Genomic DNA, 19,615 nt, shown 5'->3' with positions numbered 1-19,615 from the left:
CATGATTGAATCTCAATACCAGAAGAAAGGAGCATGTGTGCTGCCACTGCTCTACCTGAACACTTGATGCTATAATGAAAGGTGAAGATCAATCTCATAACTCCTATAAGCAATACAAAATAGAGAGTTGGGCAAATACGGATCCCTGGATATACCAGAGGTGGGATCAGGTGTCTAGGAGGAGTAAGCATCCCCTGTGGTTACACCTTGTTCCTATATATGCACTAATTCATAGTATGTTTTGGGCTACATCTGTACCTACACAGCTTTTGGTTACAGCTGTACCTATGCAGCAGTTAATGTTATATTTTGGTTACAGCTGTACCTATGCAGCACTTAATGCAGTGTTTGAAACTTGTAAAATTAGCTAAACATGAAGGGCTGACTGCTTGTAAAAATTGTAACCTACTAGCCCTGATTATTAATAACTACATGTATCTTCTAATCAAAGTGATTATGTGACTAGAAATCAGTTCATATAACTTTGATCCCAATCATATACAAAGCCTCTTGGCTTGTTATAACTTTGTCAGGCCTTACCGATACGATATGAAGATTTGATACATTAAGTGAAGATTTTCTGACATCCGGCTGGGCTTTTATTTATACGTCTCGGGCAGTTGGGCAGTTATTTCAAACACTGGTAAATGCTATATTTTGGTTACACCTGTACCTATGCAGCAGTTAATGCTATATTTTAGTTGCACCTGTACCTATGTAGCAGTTAATGCTATATTTTAGTTGCACCTGTACCTATGTAGCAGTTAATGCTATATTTTGGTTACAGCTGTACCTATGCAGCAGTTAATGCTATATTTTGGTTACACCTGTACCTATGCAGCAGTTAATGCTAGATTTTGGTTACACCTTTACCTATGCAGAAGTTAATGCTATATTTTGGTCACACCTGTACCTATGCAGCAGTTAATGCTATATTTTGGTTACACCTGTACCTATGCAGCAGTGTAACGAGAAGGACAGAATTTAGTGAAAATCCTGGTCATGACCCACAAAAATGCAATGGGAACCAGTTTATATAAGGACAAGCATAATCCAAACCTTCCCCAAAGTACAAATTCTATCTTATTTGTATTTATTCAAATGGCTATGGATAGTACTTGGGATTGGAAAGACTTATTCAATTATTGAAAATATAAGCTACATATGGTTGCAATGTATACCCAGGTTCTTAAGTGATTCCTAGATTATGATCAACACCGTGTTTTGAAAGGAAAAGACTTGTAAAGTTTATGAATTTATTATAGCATAAGTAAATATGGTTTAAGAATAGTTGATAACAAATAATAAGTTTTCCCATGAAAATGAATGAAAATATCCAGAGAGGAATGTAAAATTTACCCAAAATAGAAGACCAGAATTATAAAAAATATGTACCGTGAAAATAAGAAAAACCTAAAGTTAGGACATTAACGAGCTTCCATACGCTGTAAGATACATACAGTTTACTACACCAACGTGCTCCACACACCTCAAAGAAATACAGTTCAAGGCTAAATATAAATGCTGAAGCCTAAATATATAACTACTGACTATGAAAAATATTCTGACAATCAGGTAAGGGATATCTAATTCTACCCTGAACGAAAGTAAACCTCAACTCTGCTAGGATATCTACATTTTGTCAAATGCCTCCTAAAAAAAACTGTTTCCTAATTCTACGTTAGTTTTACTTACTGTGTGTTGAAAAACCCTATTCTAAACGATCCTGAAGTCCTTGTAAAAAGCTGAACCTATGTTCTTGATCCTAGCAGAGAGAGAATGAATCTCTTGGGTGTCTCGCTTTATATAAGACTGACAAACCAATAAAATAATTAAAAACAAGAGGTACTGTGAGCAATGCTCACTAAGAATACCCCCCCCCCCTTACCCCAATCTCCCAAAAGGTGTTGTTAATAGGTATAAATTACCTCTTTCCTGAGTGTAAATATATGGTATGCCTTTGTAGACAAAAATGGAAGATACAGTCCGAACACAAATCCATGGTATAAACCTATAATTTTGACCTTGAGATCAAAGGTCAAGGTCATAAAGAGGTCATGAATGTACATGACACATAGTCTCATGGTGATACACCCATGTCTTATGGTATGACTATGTCAAAACCCTATAATCAATTTTGACCTTGAGGTCAAGGGTCAAGGTCATATAGAGGTCATGAAGGTACTCGACACATCATCTCATGGTGATCCACATGTGTGCCAAATATGGTATGCCTAAGTCAAAGAACAAAGAAGTTATGGCCCGGACACAAATCTGCACAGACAGACGGACGGACGGAGACAGAGTGATTCCTATATAACCCCCAGAACTTCGTTCGGGGGGTATAATAAACACTCAATCTTATAAGCCACATTAAGCTTCTTAGCCAATGAAATTGCAGGAAACAAATAACGTTCGAGAAGACTGGCAAAATGACGAGGATAATGAATTACATTGAACAGTGAAAGGTAAATATGTGAAACATTGAAATATTTACAATAAATACAATCTTAAATGCCTTCCGGAATGATAAAAAGTATCATAGACAGAAAAGACATGTTATACATGCAATAAGTAAATAATTCAAGTCTAATCAACATTAAAATTGTCGCACTACATTTTGGTTACACCTGTACCTATAAAGAAGTTGAAGCTATATTTTGGTTACATCTGTACCTATGCAGCTTTTCGTTACAGCTGCATAGTCTATGCACTACATGAAGATAAAGTTTTGGTTACACCCATGCCTATGTTCCACTTGATGCTATATTTTGGTTAAACCAGTACCTATGGAAGCCCAGGTGGGCCCCTGCCATATGTCATTCAGCTGCCAGTACATTGCCCCCATCGTGTTGCCCCGCCCCTTCTCATCTATTCTGTTCTGCCAGCGTCTGTAATGTTCTGTCTCAGTTTTCATGGCAATAGCATGATCAATCTATAAATATCATATAACTACTATTATAAATGATTCTGAAAATGAATCGGCTTTAGCCATTACTAATAAACTGCCTAAAGTGATTCATAATTTTTGTAACTTATTTTTCTGAAGAGCGCCGTGGTGGCCGAGAGGTTAGAGCGTTCACCCCGCATGCGGAAAACCCGGGGTTCAAATCCCGTCCGCAACAAACCTAAGTCTTTAAAACAGGTAGTGACAGTTCCATCGCCAAATGCTTGGCATAAGGTGTGAATGTCACGGGTCCTCGGAGATGACCTTAAAAACGGATGTCCCGTGTCACAGTAGGTGTGGCACGCTAAAGAACCCTCACTGCTCAATGGCCGTAAGCGCCGAGCATAGGCCTAAATTTGAAGCCCTTCACCAGTCTTGGTGACGTCTCCATATGAGTGAAAAATTCTCGAGCGAGACATTAAGCAAGATACAATCAATCAATCAATCAAAAATTTTCTAGTTCTGATATTGCATATTTACTATTGCATAAGTTCTTCTGGTTTTCAGCTAGCAGAGCTAATCATGATTTTAAAAAATACAAAACTAGAAAGACAGGCAATTTTACAAAGGCTATCACAAGGAAATTCACAGTTATCCCTAACGAAGGGGAGCTAACCTTTTCAATAGGCTTGTTGCCTGGTCCCAAGAGGTAGATCATACATGTAACTTTGGATTACATACTAGACAAAGTTCTTTTTAAGTGTCAGTCCATATTGATCAACAACACTGAGTCTCAACGACTGATAGCAATAAATGTTGGTGAGAACAATCAGTTTAGACTTCTAAGTTGTTGGCCTTTAATTCCAATGGTTTACCTGTGTGACATATATGGTGTCCTTAAACTTCTGTTTTTTGTCTGGGGCATTGGGAAGGTTAAGGTAAAGGATCACCTCTGTCATCATCTGGACGTTACCTGAAAACAGAGACAGGGTATTAATTAACAATGTACAGGTACAGCATGAACTTAACCATCAGCTGGGCGTTACTTGAAAACAGAGACACAAGGTATCAAGGACATATGTGAAATTTCTATTTTTTCTAAAATAATTTTTTCATCTCCTCGATATGAAGAGTTCTTGTATAATTTCCGAAATAGGTTTAAATTTTATATTGTAGCAATATTGCCATACTTTGTATATCAGTCTGGGTAGGTCAGTGCTAGTAATACAAAAGGTCCTGGGTTTGATACCAGATTGTTCCAAAGATTGTTCTCTCCTTCTGTGCTACAGTAATGTCCATTTATACAACTTACTGTAATTTTTACAAAAGACTTCACATTTTCACTGGCAAACAACCAGGAACTATCAAAATATGCTAAATCTTAAGGAGTAATATGCCCCAAGATTTTTTTTGTACAAACGAATCAAATTCAAGTGAATTGTACGTGAAATGTCACAAAAAATTATCTAGATTGAAAAATGCCTTATATGTCCTTAATCAACAATGTACAAGTACAGTATGACATTGACCATCACACATATTCCATACAACTCTAAAACTGGTTTCAGACTAAACTTATTTTTTTTTTAGATAATAAAAAGCAGCTTATACTTAAGCAGATAAACAAAAGGTCCATGGACCACTTCACTAACCCGAGCCATTGCTTTCCTAAGTAAAACATTGAAACATTAAATTTCAATTGAGGTCCAAAGGATAATTGTGTGGAAAACTTCAATGCTTCCACACTAATTTAACATAGTTACTTGTATTGTATCCCTGCAGTTCTGAAGGAAAAGAATTTCAAAGAATAACCCTATAATAAAATTAACACAATCATGTGGACCTGCAAGATTTAAAAAAAAATTCTTATGAATTTCTTTTTAAAGTTTTAAATTCTTTCTGACATTAAGGGTGCTGGTGTGGAGAAATGTGAAACTACACCATATGAGGATGCTTGCATATTTAAATGATGTGTTAATGTGCCTTTAAGGTTCTTATGATGAGGAATTTTAAAGAAATTACAAATTTATTCCTTTGTAGAATTTAAAATCCTTTATGCTGCCCCACCCAATCTCCAGGAGGCTGATATGAACAAACTTGAACCAACACTACATGAGGAGGCATCCAAATCATTTGATGTATTGTACCTATCTGGTTCTTTCCCCAACTTTAAGCCCTACTTGAGACTCTATTCTCACCTCAACACTACATGAGAACACTTGTATAATGATTTGACATTGTAATCTAGTCATTCTTGACAGAGAGGAATTTTCCAATATATTCCCATGAAAAACTTTGAATGCCACCCCCCCCCCCCCCTCTCCCCCTATAATAACTACTCTGACCTTGAGGGTCTTGTTTTATCGACTCTAGGAAGAGGAGATGGACCCATCCACCACATTCTGGAGGACCTAACCATCCCCGGATCTTCAAGAAGACCTGTCCCTGTTTCCAGAGGATCTGAGGGTCGACCACCATCGTCGCCTTGCCGCAACAAACCAAGTGTAGCAGGGCCCCTACTGGGCAGTCTCCACTATAAATCTTCACCATCATCGTTGGATCTTGTTTAGAGCAAATTTAGATCTCCATCATACCAGGAAACTCTCATGGACATTTTGAATTTCTGGACCAGGGTTTCTCAAAATGTTTATTGTAAACAACATATCCTATTTTTCCCATTTCTTTATTGTCTCCTCTTGTGAAGGGGCATATCCCTTCATTTCACAAACTTGGATTCTAAAAGATGTTTTCGTCAAGTTAGAATAATGGTCCAATGGTTCTTGTTTAAAACTTAACAGACAAATGAATGGATGGATGGTGGACAATGGACAAATTTTATTCAGGAAAGCCCTTTTGAATTTTCAGCTTAGGTGAGCTTAAAAATCAATATATGATATGTACATGTAAATATATTAATCAACAAGCTGTTTAAGACAAAAGGAGATTCATAACTTCAGTATATTTATAATATTAGGCTCCGTGGGAACAGACGTGAGATTTGTATAGATCCCTGGCATACCAAAATTACATAAATTATACATTGTATGTTATTGACATTTTGAATCTAATATCAAGAATTTTATCGATTTATATAAGTATTAGGGGTGTGTATTGCTCAAGATTTTCCGATACAATATAATACAATATTTTCTGATGCGATATCCAATATATTGGATTTACAATGTAGTTAAGCATTTTCTGTAGTAAAATATCAAAATAAAAAAAAATGAAGTGGTTTAATTAATATCTTTTATTTCATAACAAAACAAACAATGACAATTAAAGTCTGAGGAAACTCCAATGTCACAATGTAAAAGCGGGGATTAAAGTCTGAGGAATCTCCTATGTGTCACAATGTAAAAGCAAGAATTAAAGTCTGAGAAATCTCCAATGTCACAATGTAAAGTCTGAGGAATCGTGTTCCTGTTAGAAGACATTTTTAAATTATGAACTTCGATCCCGACTGTAAAAAGGGCTATTTTTAAACCCGACATTATATCGTATCGTATAAACACCATATCGTATATCGCTGGACAGACGTATACCGGTACATTTCGATATATCGATATATTGATTCATCCCTAATAAGTATCAATGTATATGGTTTAGATCAATTTGAAAACTTACATCTATCATTAGTTTATGATTATGAAACCTGATTCTCTTTGATACACAGCGGGGTTAAGATGTCCCGAGTAAAATAACAAGTAACAAGAGCATATTCAAATTACATGTAAAGTAATATTCTTCCATGGTCGCATATTTTTAGTAAAATTTGTTTGTCAATACATAAACAAACATCGGATCACGTGGGAAAATCCTTCACTAACTACCATACAAGGGAAGTAGAGCTATTTTTATCCTCTAGACTTTCAGTTGTTTATCACCTCGGCACTCGTGAAAGATGCACTCAAATCATTTGCAGTTGGGCTTGATATGTCGACATTGATATTATAAATTTAAAAATTGATCCGGACCAGTACAATATCTTCTCATATATAGCAAATTCCATAATTTTGACTAAAATTGTTGGAGATTTCCCACATTTTGTGATGAAAGTATTGTAGAGTGGATTGAAACATACTTTATGATAGACCAATCAGATGGTGTAATTCTTATCCAATCAGCATTGTATAGCCATCCAATCATAATCTTAGTATAAGTAGCCAATCATTGTTGATCAACCTAAGACCAAAGGGTATAAATAGAGCCGTCCTGTCATCTTCAGTTAGTTTGTTGGTACTCGAACTCGATTGAGGTCTTTTGACTGGTAGTATTGAGTTGGTATTCAGGACAAGCTTAGGGTTGTGTTGGAAAGCAACTTAAAATCCACCTATGACGTCATTCTTTTGTTCGAACACTCCATTATTTTTCAGGAATGGAGTGTTCGGAAAGTAGGTCAACCTTTACACAAGTAGATATAAATGCATGCAACAAAAGAATGAAAAACGTAAGACATGATTAAAATGCACAAAGTTTAGTTTTTATTTGGGCCCAGCAAAGGTGAATTTTAAGTGGGTCAATGTACTCGTATCACTCCATTCCTTAAAAGCAATGGAGCGATACTCGTACATTAACCCTTACAGAATTGTTAGCTAGGCCACTCAGCTCCTACGCTTGGTCCTTTGTGTCTTTGTGACTTTAGAATTGTGTCTTGGTGACTTGTTTCAGGGATAGTGTCTCAGTGACTTTCCCAGGTGATAGGATGGTAGAGAGCTTAGGTTAGGTGGCTGTAGACTGTGTCGGGAAACAACAGAATTGTTTGTTATACCACTCAGTCTGTAGCTACTTAAGTTATACATGTATTTGTGATTTCTTGTATCGATTAGTCTGATTATTTTTTACTATTAACTCATGGTTTATTTAATGATCATCCAAGTAGGACCAAGGAAAATATTATTCCGGGTTTTAGTCAGTTAGCCTATCCTGGTTTATTTATTAACGTTAATGCTATTGTTCCTGTTCGTCTGCAACGAAAATAGATACATGACAGTAAGTGTATTATAATTGAACTTAATTTCTTAGCGAACTCATACGATTTTTCTAATCATTTGTTAGGTAAATACGCTACAATTCACTGCCAAATCTTATCTCAACCAAGCAAAAAATCCAACCTTCCATATCAAAATTCTAAATCTGCAGCTGGTTACCTTTAGGAATATGTCTTGATCAAAATAAAATGTCGTCATCTTTCACCTGTGCCCAGTCGATATGTACACACGACTGACTTTCTTTATTCTAAATGACTATGCATATCAGGGGCAATTTCAAGATCACATGTCAGATTAAGATTAATTTAGTGCACACTATACAAATGTATATAAAAACACGAGACATATATTATCAAAGAAAACTGAAGAAAAAAAATCATCTGACGAACAGATTTACACATATACAGCTTGAACACTAGATAACAGTAGTAAATTGTGAGAAAATATGATGACATTTTCTCCACGATACAACTGCATGTATATAGACCCGTACGTCATGACATACTTTCATATTGTGACGTACGTCATATAGTGTGAAGTGCACTAGGTACATTCTGTGATTTTTGTTTTAACTTTCCTCGGGACACCTTCACCCTACTGCGTATTTTCTGATGTATCATCTTACTAATGTAAACCTTAGCACTTGCTTGAAGAAATTTTAATAGAATGTCCATCACAGGTATTGTTTTACTGTGTTCAAGGGGGACTACTCTTCTTACCAAATGGTTGACGTTGCCGATGCTCACTCATGTCCGACCAGAAATCCAGGTCTTCTTCGGCATAAACTTTTGCCAAGGTTTCGTAGGACGGCAGAGACTGAAGTCCGTACTCTGATGCCAGTCGAGGAACTCGGTACACGCTCTCGTCAAAAAACGGGTCCAGATAACGATAATCGTGAACTGATAAAAACAAGTTCACATCAATTAATTTGTACATACAGTTTCTTTATAAATACAAGTACTGTTAAATAACTGACATCAATCATTCATTTGTGGATTGATTTGGAATATTAAAAGAGTTTTGTATATTGCCTGATATTTTCCTATATTGTCTGGAATTTTCAAACATTAATTGATATTTTTGTACATTAACTCTTTTGTTTATCAACTTGTATTTTTGTCCATCAACCAATATAATTCTATATCGACTGGTATTTTCAACATTTAAGAATATAGCATAAACAGTTGACAATACGTACTGTCTCCGTAGAGCTCACTCCACGGTTCTTTGGCAACGAATCCCTCCTGAAGACTCTCCATCCCATTACTGGGGCTGGACATGATGAACGGGTGAATGGTGTCCTCCGTTTGTACGATGGGCTGAATCGTATCGTGGTACAGAGCCACATAGTCATTGTAATACAGTGTAAAATTTACATCAGTGTAATACCTACAGATAAAATGTGAAGTTTACATCAATGTTATACCTACAAATAAAATGTGAAGTTTACATCAATGTTATACCTACAGATAAAATGTGAAGTTTACATCAATGTTATACCTACAGATATGTGAAGTTTACATCAATGTTATACCTACAGATAAAAAGTGAATTTTACATCAATGTTATACCTACAGATAAAATGTGAAGTTTATATCAATGTTATACCTACAGATAAAATGTGAAGTTATACCTACATATAAAATGTGAAGTTTACATTGATGTTTTACCTACAGATAAAATGTGACGTTTACATTGATGTTTTACTTACAGATAAAATGTGAAGTTTACATCAATGTTATACCTACAGATAAAATGTGAAGTTATACCTGACAGATAAAATGTGAAGTTTACATTGATGTTATACCTACAGATAAAATGTGAAGTTTACATTGATGTTATACCTACAGATAAAATGTGAAGTTTACATTGATGTTTTACCTACAGATAAAATGTGAAGTTTACATTGATGTTTTACTTACAGATAAAATGTGAAGTTTACATCAATGTTATACCTACAGATAAAATGTGAAGTTTACATTGATGTTTTACTTACAGATAAAATGTGAAGTTTACATCAATGTTATACCTACAGATAAAATGTGAAGTTTACATCTCTCGCACTAACAGCTAAAATGTTACTTTTATGTTGGTGTTATACCTACAATTAAAGTGTGAAGTTTAGGTCATCTGATTAATTAATGAAAAGTATCACTAGTTCCAAAGGCTCTGAAATCTAGAAAAAAAATTCTTGTTCTGAATATCTAAGCTGTTCAAATTCTAATATTCAGCAACAGTATAAAACAAGATGTGTTTTTAAGACTTAAATGCCCCCGAAGTGCCTTAACTGATGAAAGACTTTACATGATATAAATTATGTAATATTAACATGATATGACTAATTTGAACCCATCCTAAAGTTAAAACCAAGGGTTGCTAAATTCACAAATTTAGTCCTTTTTTGCTTTTCCTAAAAATGCATTTAGTTTTTCTTATACCATATCAGTAAACTTAAAGAAGTCTTTATATGAAATTGACTATTTTGGTAAACTTATACTCCTTCTAAATATCTATTTACATTGTAGTTTCTATCAATAGGAGACCTGAAATTTACAGTTTAAGGTCCCCCTTGTCCCAAAAATGCTTCATACCAACTTTGAAAAGAATTAGAGTGATAGTTATCAAGAGGAAGTTAAAAATGTTCAATGGTTAACACATTTAATCATGCACTGACAATTTCGGCCCCACTCTGATACCAAATCGCATAATCCTGGAATCGTGAAATTTACAATTCAAAATAAAGGGCTACCTACTTATTCTTAATGTCTATTTAGTTTCAATTTAGTATCAATAGCATTAAAGAATATATTTTTTAAATGTTTTATACATAAACAATTTAATATACACCAAGTCTGGCCCTGCCCTGGAGTCAGAACCACTACCCCAGGGATCATGAAATTTACCATATTGGTAGAGACCTTCCTGCTCTACATCACTATGCATCTAGTTTTTCTTACAGATGTGTGGTTGTAGAGACGATTTTTGAAAATTGGTCAGTTTTTGCCTCATCCTAAAGTCCCTGGGGTACAGGAGTCTTGAAATTTACAATTTATGTCAGCCTTGTCCTAAAAATGCTTCATACCAAATTTAAAATGAGTAAGGTACTAGTTTTTCTGTTTATATATTATACATTGTATGTATTAATGAGTGAGGTACTAGTTTTTCTGTTTATATACCGGTATATGCATTAATGAGTGAGGTACCAGTTTTTCTGTGAATCATATATAAATATATACAGTCTACTACACTTTTATTGAAATTGTTTCTATTAAACTATATCTGTTATATTGAAGTAAATCCCCAGCAACATTATTATATTAACTGATATAACATGACAGATATATTGAACACTGGATATAATGAAAAATTCAGGTTGGTCCCCTGAATTTCAGTATATCCAGAGTAAACTGTATGTGTAAAGTGAGCGAGTACGTACCAGTTTTGTCGTAGAGCTTTCTCATTCTCGTTATTCCCACTCCACAGAAGCAGAGAGGCATGAGACTTCAGTCTTCTGACCTGAGAAAAAAAACCCACAAAAGTATGTATACACAATTAGATTGATGTTCAACACAACTGCATTGATGTTGAACACCATAAGGGTGATCTTACTACTCCATACCTGCTGTGTAATTTCCTCGCGCACAGTGAAAAGAAATTGTGGGTCTCTGGGATACATAGCGCATCCGAACATAAAATCCTGCCAGATCATGATTCCTAGCTCATCAGCAAGATCATAAAAGTCATCAGACTCATACACCTGTAAATAAAAGTCTGTAAAACAAACTATTCTTACACAACCATTGGTCCTGTAAAACAAACTATTCTTACACAACCATTGGTCCTGTAAAACAAACTATTCTTACACAACCATTGGTCCTGTAAAACAAACTATTCTTACACAACAGCTTGTCTTCAAACCCATTTACTCAAACAAGAGGGTCATGGGTCTTAACAGTCACCTGATTATCAAACAACAATAAACTTCAATTAGAAGTGTAGCATGTTCATGCATCTTTGTAAGCTGAGAGTTTTCAGTCCAAGTGTAGTGAAGTGATTGTGATTTAATATTTTATCATGTTGACCTACACACAGTATGATTCATAGTGCTTTTATTCAGGCATTCTACATACTGAATTATCATTCAAATTACTGTAAACCAACTTTTATTCGTGTGCGAGAAAACTTTGCGAAATTCGTGAGAACCTCATCATGAATATTTCTCGTCATGAACCAGTCATTGAATGTCTGTCATAGACTTAAAAAAGGCTTGATTACGAAAACTACTCGCCGTGAACCAGTTTACCACAGGTGAATTGTGAAATAAAGTAGCCGAAAATAAAAGTTGGTTTACAGTACTATGTTTGCGTTTACAACTTCAACTGAAATTTATGAATAAGTACATACATATTATTTGAAACAAATACGCCTCCATCTTGGATTTAAAAACATACAGATTTACTATACAGGACCACAATGTAAACTAGTCATTTGTACTAATTGTGCTATCCTGTCTAAATAAAAGAATTTATTATTATTATTACTATAGAATACATACAGTGCAACATATACCACACCAGATTACAGAGAGTTGGCTCACCCCTCCCCCTGACAGATTACAGAGAGTGGGCTCACCCCTCCCCCATACACATTACAGAGTAGATTCACCCCTCCTGACAGATTACAGAGAGTGAACTCACTCCTCCTCCTGTCACATTACAGAGAGTGAACTCAACCCTCCTGACAGATTACAGAGAGTGGGCTCACCCCTCCCCCTGTCACATTACAGAGAGTGGACTCACCCCTTCTGAAAGATTACAGAGTGGACTCACTCCTCCTGCTGACACAATACAGAGAGTGGACTCACCCCTTCTCCTGACAGATTACAGAGAGTGGGCTCACCCCTCCCCCTGACACATTACAGAGAGTGGGCTCACCCCTCCTCCTGACACATTACAGAGAGTGGACTCACCCCTCCTGACAGATTACAGAGTAGACTCACCCCTCCTGACAGATTACAGAGAGTGCACTCACCCCTCCTGACAGATTACAGAGAGTGGGCTCATCCCTTGTGACAGATTACAGAGAGTGGACTCTCCTCTTCTGACACATTACAGAAAGTGGACTCACCCCTTCTCCTGACTGATTACAGAGAATGGACTCAACCCTCCTCCTGACACATTACAGACAGTGGACTCACCCCTCCCCCTGACACATTACAGAGAGTGGACTCACCCCTCCCCCTGACACATTACAGAGAGTGGACTCACCCCTCCCCCTGACACATTACAGAGTAGACTCACCCCTCCTGACACATTACAGAGTAGAATCACCCCTCCTGACAGATTACAAAGAGTAGCCCCGCCCCTTCTCCTGTCTGATTACAGAGAGTGGACTCAACCCTCCTCCTGACACATTACAGAGAGTGGACTCACCCCTCCCCCTGACACATTACAGAGAGTGGACTCACCCCTCCCCCTGACACATTACAGAGAGTGGACTCACCCCTCCCCCTGACACATTACAGAGTAGAATCATCCCTCCTGACAGATTACAAAGAGTAGCCCTGCCCCTTCTCCTGTCTGATTACAGAGAGTGGACTCACCCCTTCTGACAGATTACAGAGTGGACTCACCCCTCCTCCTGACAGATTACAGAGAGTGGATTCAACCCTCCTTCTGTCTGATTACAGAGAGTGGACTCACCCCTTCTGACAGATTACAGAGTGGACTCACCCCTCCTCCTGACAGATTACAGAGAGTGGATTCAACCCTCCTTCTGTCTGATTACAGAGAGTGGACTCATCCCTTCTGACAGATTACAGAGTGGAATCACCCCTCCTGACACATCACAGAGAGTGGACTCACCCCTCCTGACAGATTACAGAGAGTGGACTCACCCCTCCTCCTGACAGATTACAGAGAGTGGACTCAACCCTCCTGACTGATTACAGAGAGTGAACTCACCCCTCCTGACTGATTACAGAGAGTGGACTCATTCCCCCAACTGATTACAGAGAGAGGACTAACCCCTCTTTCTGCTATGATTACAGATAAAATTCACCCATCCTCCTGAACATACATGTATTACAATAAGTGGACTGAATCCTTCTCCCTAATACAGGGTGTGGACTCACCTCTCCTTCCAAAAGACTTTAGAGTGTGAACTCACACATTCTTCTAAGAATGAACTTGTACCTTATCTACCAATATTTACATTTGCAACTGTTTTCTCCTACATAACACTATTACGAGCAATACGTATTAATTTCTGGATAAATCTACTACGGGGTCAACAGAAGTCACGGCTGTGCGTATGAACATTTGTTAAAAGTAGGTAACAGGTACTACTTTTACTAAGGCAATACACATCTAGCAATCGCTCTCACTTACTACAGAAATCTTTCAATAGATGAAATCAACACCACAAAATGTATTTACGGTTTTATTTGTATTCCGAGCAGTGGACTTTCATCAATAATTGATAAAAGCATAACTGTAAACAATGTCTTTAGTTACTAGCCTACTAGGCCTAATGTATGTCTAAAATTTCGTCTGCTACAACTTCACCCTGGTCATCGGTGATGCGGAATTGTACCTACTGCTAGACGATGACATTAGGCTTTAGCAAAAAGGTCATTCACAGGATGTATGGCCGATAAGTCGTCAAAGTGCATTAAGACCTACACACCAAACTGCTTCCGTGCCACAGCAGCAAGTTTATGTCGGGACATTGAAGCGAGGCGTCGTTAAAAACCTATTACAAAAAATTATCGAGTCAAAAGAAGCGTTCAGTGAGCTCATGTTTATCAACAATTACATATCCAAATCCAAACCGTCCCTTACCTTCGTGCAGTTCCATATTCTCTGCGATGTTCAAGTTCTTTCCGGAGATTCATCTGAGCTGCGTCCTCGGTCCTGTCTATAAATAATTTGCCTACACCTGATGACTGCCGCCCTGTTCTTCATGTTCCTCCATCTCAGTCTTCTGTTAACTCCGTAATATCCACAGAATATCTTTCAAAGTCGGTCTTCAACGTCTTCACTTTTCAAAAGTCAAAGCGCATCACAACTCTAAGTGTAACACTGCGGATCCCCGTTTAAATCATAATTCCCCCACCCCCTAAAATTAGACATATGGAAGAGTTTTCCATTATATACTCCCGAGTTAATGTATAAGTATATGTTGATATACTTGCTTTCTAGCGTCTTAATAATTAAAACAGTTCTTCATTTTATAGAACTTTGTTTTGTGTTGTCGTCATTTTGAACATCTGTGACGCTTCGTTGTGGACGTCAACAATTTGAAATGTATGGAAACGTGTTGTTAACACAATTCAGCAATGTTACCGACCAAAAATGTAAATATAAGTAATAAGGTATCATTTTAAAATATTTATCGGGATATAAATACGGGTTGGTACATGATCAAATTTTCCATAAAGCCCGAAGGGCTTTATGGAATTTGATCACGTGACCAACCCGTATTTATATCCCGATAAATATTTTTAAATGATACCTTATTTCTTAATAAATAACAAATATATGACTCACCCCTCCTCCCCTGACTACAAAAAGTGGACTCACCCCTCCTCCCCAGACTCTGATGGCATTTATGTGGACATCTCTTGCTGACTTCAGATGGTGGCGTATGCTCTTTATTGTGACCCTCTCCTGAAAACTGTCAGCTGGAATCCAATTGCTGCCCTTGAGGAAAATGGGGACACCATTAATTTTGAAGTAAAAGGATCTACCTGAAAGGGACGAAAAGTTAAATTTCTGTCAAAAGCAACTTGTCTACAGTAAACATTTCTTTCAGAAAACTGAGTGTGATTGTCCCCTGTCTTCCTCACCAGCAAGTCGAGGAATGCATGGTCTAAAGTCCTTCCAGTAATACTGTATGTGTATCATATTGAATTGAGATTTTTTTTAACCAAGTATCTTAGTCTTGTTTTCACACCTTGATTTGGATCTCCAGACACAAACTCCTGCACCAATTCCACAGTTTTGAATCCAATGGTAAGTTTTTTGCCTGACATGCTGTGGCCATCAACACTGGTGAAGAAGGCATAGAGTTTGTACAAACGCTGGGCCCCATAGCCATTGGGCCACCACTCTTCAATGTCCAAGTTCTGAGTCAAAATTAGACAAAATTGGAAATAGGTACATACCATAACAGGAAAATAAACTACATCCGAAATTTAGCTTATTAAAGCAAGTTACAGAATATAGCAAACTGGTACTTATTACGTGTATTCTCATTACCTCGTCGATGTTGACTCTCAGTGTCACTTTATTGTCCCGGTGTGTTAGAGAGACATTCTGTTTACTTCCAATGGATGTAATGTCCAACTGAATTTCAATCAAACCCTCAACTGTCGCTCCATACGGGACATCCATGTGTACCTCAGCATCAATTACCCATGATCCATTAGTGTCTAATACAGAGATCACGAAACGTGGAGTCAGTGAAGTGCACTACATAATAATGCTGACAAAAAAATAAATGTGTACATACATCAATCATTAGTTTTATCTAATGTGCATCAGTTACATATAATTCATCAGTGACCACAGCAGAGAGCAGAAGACAGGCAGTCAGTGCAGAGAATTATGCAAGGCATAAACATGTACATTCTGTTTTATATCAACTTGTGTAAGATTTTCATGTAAACACCTACCAATCTACGCATGTACCAGGCATGTAAATAGGGATAAACAGCTGATTGACTCAGTAAGTCCGATCTTAGCCCGCAGAGTTTGACAGGACAACAGACTCAGTAAGTCAATGGGACAACAGACTCAGTAAGTCGATGGGACAACGGACTCAGTAAGTCGATGGGACAACGGACTCGGTAAGTCGATGGGACAACGGACTCAGTAAGTCGATGGGACAACGGACTCGGTAAGTCGATGGGACAGTAAATCAGACCCCAATGAGAAGAGTTTGATGGGACAGCCGACCAGTAAGTCTGATCCTAACCCTGGAGCAGATTTTGACACTAGGACATTCCAAAAAATATCTACAGCATATTATGTGTACCTATTGAAGCAAATTTAAAACAATCCCATATATCATTCTATGCGAAAGACATCGGACCGTCGGACTTGACCGATGTGCAGTGCCTCAGGTCCGATGTGTCATTTTTTACACCGGACCGGAATGTCCGATGTCTCAGTATTCAGTTTTAAGCTTTATTATTTTGACGCGGAGTCAATTAAATGTTTGTTATAAGTAAAAAATATCACACAAATCCAAATACGTAAATGAATGTGATTAAACCGCATGGACCATCTAAAGTATTATGCGGGAGGGATCCCTGGTATAGTATTACTAGTATAATAAATAAGATTTCCTTGGTTTTGCATTTTCACGTGTTTCTCTTTTTTACATTAGGTTTTTCGGTCTGACAAAATTTGGTTCGGTCCGGTGTGTTCATTGATTACACAGGACCGAATGTCCTGTGTGGTCCAAAAAACTTTCGTATAGACTGATATATATATTAATGTTGCTGTATTTCAGTCATGTAATATCTATATTTTAAGTGTATATCATAATTTAACATATTTATGATCATTTCAAAAGTAGGTCAAATAAAGATATCCATTAAAAATAAATTGCACAAAAATAGGCATCCAAGTTCCTGAAAATTGCAATGGTTTAAGGTATCATGCTAAATCATTTTGATATTACTAGGAAAGGTGGAACCAACGACAATATTAGATAAAAATGATGGTAAAAATTCTACAGTAAAACACGCTTGTAATGAACATGTTTATAACGAATTCACTCTTATTATGAAGTGATATTTATTCCACTATGAGAGGAGAATACAAAGCATACTTAGCAAGGACAACGGTGCCGGGAAAGACATAAAGGCAAGACTCAACAAAGCACGTGCAGCATTCGCCCAACTCCAAACCATCTGGAAATCAAACAACTACAGTCTGAGGACCAAAGTCCAACTTTATAACAGCAATGTGAAATCAGTCCTCCTGTATGGGTCTGAGTGCTGGCGTGTTATAGACAGTGACATAAAAAAAATTGAGGCCTTCCACAACAGCTGCCTTAGAAAAATAAACAGAATCTTTTGGCCAAACAAAATCAGTAATAAAAACCTACACCAAAAGTGCAAAAGCAAGAACATCAGCGCAGAGATTAAACAACGAAGAATGAGATGGCTTGGTCACGTAATGAGAATGCCCCAGAACAGGATTCCCAAAGTATCTCTACACTGGACACCACCTGGAAGAGGAAAAGAGGCAGACCACGTACCACCTGGAGGAGAACCGTAACATCAGAACTAGAGGAAATGGGCTACTCATGGGGACAGGCACAGTATATTGCCAAGGACAGAGGTAGATGGAAACAACTTGTTGAAGCCTTATGTACCACCGGGGACGAAGAGGATAAGTAAGTAAGTATGAGAGGAGAATAACAAAAATTTTAATCTATTCAACAAAGTTTGGCAATAATAAACTGTTTTTCACTGGCCCTGGAGGTTCGCTACAACCGTGTTTTACTGTATACATGTATGTTTGAGTGCAAAGCTTTTATGTGGAGCAACTGTCTGTTACAGTAAAGCTATGTACAGCTCAAAATATATTTTTAAAAAACACTAAAAGTATGTGTATAGTTTGTAAATTATCTCTCTCTTCCCTTTCACAATCAGTGTACATATTTTATTTAAATGGTGTACCGTACTTTTTGTATTGTTATAATATATATTGTATGTAACATAAAATTTCCATGAGGAGGAAAAAAAGATTGACTGACTGAATGAATGTTGGGCATAACTCTCCGATCTGTCCAATACAATCCCAGTTAATAGATTCAATACCCAGAGTCTGATGGAGCCCAAACTTTGGGCATATCAGCCGTTGCCCACATGACCTAAATTTAAGGTCACGACACACAGCCTTCAGTCACAGGCAACCTTTGTGTCCAGTCTGAAAGTCTAGCACCTTAACATTATAAAGTTAAGGTGTGAATTCATAGTAACACAGACGGATGGACAAACATGGTGAGATTTGTGGACCACCCAAGTTTTTGTTTACAGGGTATAACAACTAACAAACAGAGAGTAAAGTATGCACTGGAGATGCATTACAATGATTGTATAGCCAAGCTAAGCAATCAATTACCGTATACATGCAATACCTTTAAGAGTCTCTGCAGTGAAAGAACGAATGGTTGTTGTATTGTAAGACTCTATGTAAATATCTCGCCTATGATCAAATGATAAAAAAGAAGATAGCAATAGGCAAACATGTATTGAATCATAGTTAATTTTAAATCTGCAGTGTATATAGAAAAAGATATGCAGATTTCCAAAAATTCAGAAAACTATATGGTATTGTTCTTTGATCCATTCAAGTAATATCCTGCCTACCCGATCCTATTACATATATCCTGTCTATCACATCTTTCAATGTTGTATGTTGCCTTACAGATCATACAAAGTCCACTATTGTCTACCAGGTAAGCCTGCCTTCCTTATCCAAAACAAACACCCTCCCTAAAAGGTCCTATAACTGTTACATTGTTTACACAATCTTGAAAGTTTTAGCCTGCTTTTGAGTTCCTCTAAGATTTATCCTATCTTCAAAATCCCTTCGCTTTATCCTGTGTTCCAGATTTTTTGGATATTGTAAAAATCTTTGTTTTCATGGCATGGATATTTACAGATTAAAGTTCTCCTCCTTTAACAGGATTCCTACTACCACAAACAAGGATAACT

At 37.1% G+C, this 19,615-nt stretch overlaps 1 protein-coding gene across 2 annotated transcripts in view; it reads right to left on the bottom strand.

Annotated features, from left to right (window-relative positions):
* The window catches only part of LOC125646716 (beta-mannosidase-like), a 29,915-nt gene that overhangs the window by 5,452 nt on the left and 4,848 nt on the right, over positions 1 to 19,615 (bottom strand). For both annotated transcript variants that reach the window (XM_048873227.2, XM_056139344.1), the window contains exons 5-14: positions 19,036 to 19,103; positions 16,140 to 16,312; positions 15,835 to 16,006; positions 15,462 to 15,628; positions 11,498 to 11,635; positions 11,315 to 11,394; positions 9,077 to 9,267; positions 8,598 to 8,777; positions 3,763 to 3,860; positions 2,788 to 2,935 (exon numbers count right to left, since the gene is read on the bottom strand). In XM_048873227.2, coding sequence (XP_048729184.2) covers positions 2,788 to 2,935; positions 3,763 to 3,860; positions 8,598 to 8,777; positions 9,077 to 9,267; positions 11,315 to 11,394; positions 11,498 to 11,635; positions 15,462 to 15,628; positions 15,835 to 16,006; positions 16,140 to 16,312; positions 19,036 to 19,103 — 1,415 coding nt within the window. The remainder of the gene's footprint in view (positions 1 to 2,787; positions 2,936 to 3,762; positions 3,861 to 8,597; positions 8,778 to 9,076; positions 9,268 to 11,314; positions 11,395 to 11,497; positions 11,636 to 15,461; positions 15,629 to 15,834; positions 16,007 to 16,139; positions 16,313 to 19,035; positions 19,104 to 19,615) is intronic.

This window comes from Ostrea edulis, chromosome 6 (genome assembly GCF_947568905.1).
Source record: "Ostrea edulis chromosome 6, xbOstEdul1.1, whole genome shotgun sequence".
NCBI classification, from domain to species: Eukaryota; Metazoa; Mollusca; class Bivalvia; order Ostreida; family Ostreidae; genus Ostrea; species Ostrea edulis.
The sequence above is the reverse complement of the archived record's forward strand: the minus strand, read 5'-3'. Positions and strand labels throughout refer to the sequence as shown.